Source organism: Athene cunicularia (assembly GCF_003259725.1).
Source record: "Athene cunicularia isolate RWA chromosome 20 unlocalized genomic scaffold, athCun1 chr20_part1, whole genome shotgun sequence".
NCBI lineage: Eukaryota > Metazoa > Chordata > Aves > Strigiformes > Strigidae > Athene > Athene cunicularia.
In genome coordinates, this window is record NW_020799125.1 from 5,936,708 (window position 1) to 5,943,885 (window position 7,178).

The window sequence follows — 7,178 nt, forward strand, 5'->3', positions numbered from 1 at the left end:
GAAAAATAATGTTACTCCACAATGACGGGCTCCTGCAAGTAGACTTTTTACTTACTTCTCTTGCATTCGGTGTTTTTTGCCTTTACCCCTTCATTCTTATGTTCCTCCGGTCAGGGAACACCTCCCTTTTTCACCTGTGTTCCTCATTGAGTTTGAAGAGCATCTGTGATAAATAGCTTAACCTTCTTTATTGTGAAACTCCCCTATTATACCAGCATCAGACTGAAGCATTTCATCCCTGTGGAAGAAAGCTCAGTTTGTTAAAGTAAAGCAGTAATAACACGAGAGTTGTGTAAAATCCAAACATGTTAATACAGGGGAAAATTGAATCTTGGTCAAAGAACATGAAACATAAGTATTCCTCTCTTATGCAAGCTTGTTATCTATTTAAAAAACCAGCTGAAATGCTAAATTATACAGGATTTGTATTAGATGATGTCATTTTATCCCCTTCTTTGCTCTCCACCGCTTAGGTTCTGGAGGAATTCATGCACAGAATAGATGCTGTTTGTAACCACAATGGACAGATGGAAGATGTCTATTCAGAATTCAACAAATGGTCATTTGAAAGTAAGTTCCAGAAAGTGGTATGCATGTTGTACCTGCACTCCGGTTGAAGTACAATCAGTGATGAATGTGTAGGCTGATTATTTCCAAACTATCAGCTACAATATAATGGAAAGTGGGTTGCAGAAAAGCCAGTGAACTATGAGTACACGTGTAAAATTCATCAGCAGCTATGCAAACTCTTCTGTCTCATTGTCTATCTGCTTGTAAAAAAAATTCAAATGTTATAGTGACTTATAAATATATAACTTTGGGGAAATCACAGTGCATTTATCTAGGGTGGGATCAGATAGCACATGACCATTTTTGTCCATCTGATATTTGTTAATTATCAGCAGCACAAGATCAATTAAATGATCCAATAACAGTGAAGAAGTAGTCATTGTAGACAAGAGTTGGAAAATCCCATTTAAAACGTTTACATTGGGATTGAGAAGCACTGAAATACATTACCAAGAAAGGAGCTTCCATCTTTAGAAACCTTTCAGAGTACAGTAAGGAACTACATGCCAGGAACGACTTGGGACAGCATCAGTGGTTCCCAAAAGGAAGGATGGTTGGGTATAGTGTGTAGCTGAATGAGCTCTGCCAGACCTGTCTGCTCTTGGCTGGCTCATCTCAGCAACCTGTATACTGAAAGTGGTTTTTTTTCCTCTGTCAGTGGTGATGGCTGCATTTGGGAAGGGAGAAATAGGAAGTGACAGCTTTAAAAAAAAAAAAAAAAAAAAAAAAGCAAGTGGAAAGAGGTGGAAACTAGTGGAGTGTGGGATGCTGCCAGTGTTTGCAAGTGGTTTCTGGCTGTGGAAAGGGCTAGGAGACACTGGAGTAGATGGCCTCTTCAGGCCCAGTTTTCCTGTGACTCAGTTGTCTTCATTAGCGTTGCCTAAAAGATTATTTGCCAAATATGCCAGCTCTGCTTGGCAGAATGATCTGCTGCTTGTGAGGGGGTCACTGGTGATTCTTATTTGTGAAGAAAATGATACTGTAAGGGCACCTTAGCTAGATACACTGCTACCTGGGTCTGAGGCAAATGTGCAGAAGGCGGTTTGAAGTCCTACTCTCATGGGTGTGTGTCACAGAACATTTTTCAGAAGGATAATCCAAGACATTCCTTGACAACACATGGTGGACACCATGCACCCTTTTATTTATATAATTTAATGGTAATACTGCTTAACAACAGGTATCTGTCTGGTGCTGTACGGAAAGCGGTTTGGTCTCCTACAGCAGGATGTAGAAGAAGAAAGTTTGAACTTCATCAAGGCTGTAAAAACGGTATGAAATGTCTAAATCTGTAGGAGAAAAACGCTGTATGGACATCAGGGTAATCCTGGAAATAGAGTGGTTGGGTTGGTTTGTTAACTTTCCTCTCCATCTGAGACACCTGTTGTGCAACACTACTGTTTGTTGGGTGGGGCTCTTGGAGTTGTGGGGGATTATGCAAATACACTGGAATTGGAGGTTAGTCATTCCTGCAAGCACACCTGCTGCGCATTTTGCTGCAACTTGGTCTCTGGTGATACACACCTGCCTAATTTTAGCCATTTAGATGGGCATCTAGCCTGGCCTAGTTTTTTAGCTCCATCTGTTGTCAGGTGAGAGGGATGCACTGCCAAAGGGTGGCTTGACCCATTCTAAAACAGGTGCCTAAAATGGATAGGATGAATCACACACTGGAGAAGCCTCCTATCCTCCACTGACTGTCCATAATTTTTAGCTGGTTATGGTCTAAGTAGGTTGAGACCCATCCTTTTGGTTCAGGATGGCAAATCTGTCAGAATTGACTTCCTGAAAATTGCCTCCTACTCTACAGTCTAATTTTTTTTTTCAGAGATTGCAAGTAGATAGACAAAAGAAAGATTTCAAAAACTCTTTCTCCACCACAGATGATGGCTACTTTTGGAATGATGATGGTGACCCCCGTGGAACTTCACAAGGGTCTGAACACAAAAGTCTGGCAAGCTCATACTAAAGCATGGGATGATATATTTAAAACAGGTTCTTGTCTTAAAGACGATTCTCTCCTTTCCCTTTGTCTCTCTTTCATGATTGATGGAATTAACTTTCTTCATACTTGCTACTGCCTCATGCTGCTGTTAGTTGCTGCCCTCAGCACAGATTGAGACACCTCTGCTGCAGCTAACCACAGAGCTATTCCAAGCAGGGAGCACTGTTTTCTTATGAGTAACACTTAGGTCTGGTTGTGGGGCAATACTCAATCCGAAGGGAAGCCCCAGAAATTTGGGAGCTGGCAAGTCATGAGTCCACTTTCACCTGTCATAAAAGTAAATAGCCAGAAAGTATATAATCTCTTTAAAGGCAAGGTATACAAGAGAGAAAAGGGACATCCCTCAAACGGACCTCAAAGGGAGTTGTTTTCTTGAAAAACAATAATTTTACATGCAACAAAAGCCTGTTTGCTAATAAAAAGAAATTATAGGTCTCCTGAACAACCTGGAATATAGTCGTAATTCTTAAAACCAGAAGCAATTTAAATCATAAGGCACAGTTTGGCTTTTTGACAACATTTTCTGTCTATTTAAGATGAATTGGCTGTCAAGGTTACAAAAATTACTCTAACTGCAGATATATAGTTAAGTTTATATTTTTCAATATTTTGCTAGACAGTGACAGTTATAGCTAAAGAGTAAGAAAGGTTTTGGCACTTAGACGATTGTAACACTGAGTGATATATTTCTCTTAGGTATCTGGGTACTTGATACTTCAGGACATGTGGTCATGCCAGCCACGTTTATTTTATTGCTTCTTAGTTTATGGGTTTTAGGAAAGACACTTTAAATCATTTTTGTTCCGAAAATCCAGTTTGACACCTTCACTTGACATGAATCAGTCTTAACAACTGGGATATTAATGAGAAAGGGTGGCCAAAATCTAGTCCTCTATATTTAAAAACAATATATAGCATGTAGAAATTTGGCATCCATTTTTGCTTTCACCTAGTAAATCAAAGGCTTAAATTTCCCCTTGGGGAGTCTGAGTGCTAAGTCTCTTTGATTTTTAACACCTTGATCCCCTCTGAAAATCCAGGCTAATAAATTTTACACACTTGTATTTCTGTTTGCTAAATATTTCACTCAACACATCACTAATTTCCTTTCCTGATTTAAGAAAGCAAAATTCCTAATAGTTTGCAGGAGATCCTTCTGTTCAGAAGTGATTTTTCTGACTGTTTTTTGTCCAAAAAATGAAAATACTGTTATTTATTCAGTATAATGCTCATTGCTTGAAAAAATAGCACAGCTTGATATCTTCTTTCCAAAATCCTGCGTGAGACATATTTTTACTTGTATTTTTAGTGATTTTCCATTAATTAACTCCCGCCCCTCCCTCCTCAGCCAAGCATTCAATTGACTGTCGACTGGAAAAACACTCTGCAAACCCTCAGGAGGACTTTCTGTGTGACATCTATTCTGGAGGTCAGCTTTCCAAGAAGGAGCTGTATGCTACCATTGCAGAGCTCCAGATTGCCGGAGTTGAAACGGTAAACCTGAATTTCCAAGAGTTTATTAAAATTTGCATCCTCCCAACTCCCTTCTTTCTTCCATCACAACATCTGAGAGTGAGCTAATCCTGTAGTTACTTCAGTGCCCTAAATGCAAGTGAATTTTTACCTGAAATCACTAGACCCTTTCTTCTGTTCATTATTCCTAGAGAATGACTGTGATGGCTCGTAATCCCATAGGTCTACAAAATACCATAAGGCAGTGGCCAACTGTAAATGTTACTTTGAACTTTTGGCAACTTCTTGTGTCTGCCATCACAAATGAAGGTCTCACGTTTCTTTTTGGTTTGTTTCAGACGGCCAATAGTTTAGTGTGGGCTTTGTATAACATTTCACGCAATCCACATGTTCAGCAGAAGCTTTTCCAGGAAATACAGAGTGTTTTGGCTGCTAATGAGAGTCCAAGTGCTGAGAATTTGAAGAATATGCCTTACCTAAAGGCATGTCTGAAAGAATCCATGAGGTAAAATTCTCAAATAATGTGCAAAAAGCAAAATGATCACAAAGATTTTTACTAGCTACTGTGTACTAGGGAGAAATAATTTTCTAGTATATATAATTTTGTTCAGCTTGTTGTTTAAATTAAGCTGAGACAGATACAGGAAGAAAAAAATGCTGGAAATTTAACTAATTTTCTTTCTTTCACTGTAGATTAACACCATCAGTGCCATTTACCACTCGCACCATTGACACAGAAATGCTTCTGGGAGATTATGTCCTGCCCAAAGGGGTAAGTCAATTAATTTAGATTACTAGAATATTTTGTCATTGAGTAACTGTCCTGTAAACCACTGAAGCGGGTCATATTTCAGTCTCAGAATGACTTTGCCAAAGGATGACTCCCAGGATAAGAATGAGGAATTCACACCAAGAATTCCCATAAACTGAAAACCATACCTGCCTGCACTGCTGCTGGATTTAGAAAAAAATATTTTGGTGTGCTATTCCAAAAAAATTTTTCAAACTTTCCCATGATTTTCTGAGGACAGTATGACCTTTTCTGTGTTTGAACTAATCTTCAGAGAATTAAACGTCTTCTGAGGAAACTGCCTTGCCTTTGCTGTTTCATTATTCTTTTTCATTAACAAGCTGATTCACTTGGTAGCTCTAAGCCAGTTTGTAATGAGACTCTCTCTATTGCTTTGTTGATAGACTGTACTAATGATAAACAGCCATGCCCTGGGTTGCAATGAAGAGTACTTTAATGGCTGGACTCATTTTAAACCAGAACGCTGGTTTCAGAAGAACTTAATAAATCCTTTTTCTCATGTTCCATTTGGCATTGGGAAGAGGATGTGCATCGGGCGCCGCGTAGCAGAACTGCAGCTTCACTTGGCCCTTTGCTGGGTAAATACTCATAACTGGCATTCTGTACACAATGCCTGGTTGTTCAACATTTAACCTGCTCAGAAGATCTGGAAGCCAAAGCATGCTAACTGAAATGTTTGTGTTTCAGCTCATTCGCAAATACCAAATTGTAGCAACTGATAACAAGCCAGTAGAAACACTCCATTCAGGAATACTGATTCCCAGCCGGGAGCTTCCCATTGCATTTCACAGACGATAAGGTATGTGCATGAGGGTCTCCTGAGTACATGAGACTTTTCTTTGAACCTCATTTGGAATTTTCATAGAACTGTGAGTGTAAAAGAACAGATGTTTTTCTAAACTTTATTCTCACAATGTGAGATTTATTAAATGCCATCACATTTCGTTACCTTTAACAGAAAATATTCTATGTACTGTGAAGACAAATTTTGTACAGCTTATGGCTCTGAAGTTACCCATCTAGTTTTAAACTCCAAGAGAGGATGATGTGGATCAGAAATGGGGAAATCAAAATGTATATACTGTTGGAGAAAATAATAGCCATTATTTTGTTGTAATATAACTTCTCCACTGCATTTCTAGAAGATATTTCCTGAAAAGTAGCATTCAATTCTGAGCATCAATGTAGAGATTTAAAAGAAAATGCCCTAGTGAAGAAACAGTACACCGGTGCACTAGAAAGTTTAGATAAGAAAACTTGAGTTTAGGCACAAGGACAAATTAAATAAATATCTATTTGTAAATAGTCATGCAATGTTACAACTTATATATTTTTGGTTCAAAAAAATTGAATGTAAGATTTTCTATGCTCACAAGCTTATAAAAATAAGATAACAAAAAACCTTATTTGTATAAAAATTTAAATTGGAAAACTGAGACTTTGATCTAGAACTACGTTCTCAAATAATAAATCAAATGACATTTAAATACTGTGGGAGATATTTTTTTTTTTCTGGCCAACACCACAGGAAAATGTATAGTCTGAATAAGGGTATTTAACTCCTTTAACTGAAGTTTGTTCAGGGACATGTGCTTTTAAATAATTGATCACTATATAGATTCTTTTTTTCTTTAATACAGCTTGTAGAAAATAATGACAGCCCTGCTGCTGCCTTCTCTGACAAAATATACATCAACTGGGAAAGTCAAAGCCTATGGTAACCGGTGGAGAAACTGCTACACATGTCCCATGAACAGTTGCTGAGCCAGAAACAGTACCAAGAAAAGCTCCCATACTGTTTATACTGGGAAAATGTGGTTAGTTAGTTCAGCTGTACTTAGCAGTGTTAAAAAGGAAAAAACCTACCATGCACGTTCACATACCTATGCAGTGCAGCTGAGGGACTGTACAGGATAGAGCTTGATAATGAGCTGTGGAGTGTTATGTGTACAGTGAAATTATTATAGCTTCAAGCTGTTCAACAGGCTAGCTTGGAAAGAGCTGGTTTCCAGTTTGTGGGTATCATATAGGACACCCTGAGGGAACAGCAGTCACGACTGAACTGGCTCTGTTAGCTCAGAGTTGAAGATCTTTCAGGAATTAGCTTAAGGGAAACGAAACTCGCATAGTCCTTCTCAAATTACCAATGTCATGAATTAATCTTGTGAAGTAAGATGGCAGTCTAACAGGGCTAACAACAGGACCTAAAAATTAGGATAATTAAAGAAGTATACTTTCCCTAACGTTATTCACTTCCTTAGTAAAAGGAAAATAAGGGCAAAGATATGTAACGGGATCTATTCCTCATACCTGCACTGT

The 7,178-nt window shown here is 38.4% G+C and overlaps 1 protein-coding gene across 1 annotated transcript in view; it reads left to right on the top strand.

Moving 5' to 3' along the window:
- LOC113487633 (1,25-dihydroxyvitamin D(3) 24-hydroxylase, mitochondrial) overlaps positions 1-6,540 on the top strand; it is an 11,322-nt gene extending 4,782 nt beyond the window's left edge. Inside the window, exons 2-10 of the mRNA XM_026862319.1 lie at positions 474-570; positions 1,751-1,842; positions 2,454-2,565; positions 3,924-4,069; positions 4,387-4,553; positions 4,742-4,820; positions 5,243-5,437; positions 5,547-5,658; positions 6,500-6,540. Coding sequence (XP_026718120.1) covers positions 474-570; positions 1,751-1,842; positions 2,454-2,565; positions 3,924-4,069; positions 4,387-4,553; positions 4,742-4,820; positions 5,243-5,437; positions 5,547-5,657 — 999 coding nt within the window. The 3' untranslated portion in view covers position 5,658; positions 6,500-6,540. The remainder of the gene's footprint in view (positions 1-473; positions 571-1,750; positions 1,843-2,453; positions 2,566-3,923; positions 4,070-4,386; positions 4,554-4,741; positions 4,821-5,242; positions 5,438-5,546; positions 5,659-6,499) is intronic.
- The last annotated feature ends 638 nt before the right edge of the window (positions 6,541-7,178 follow it).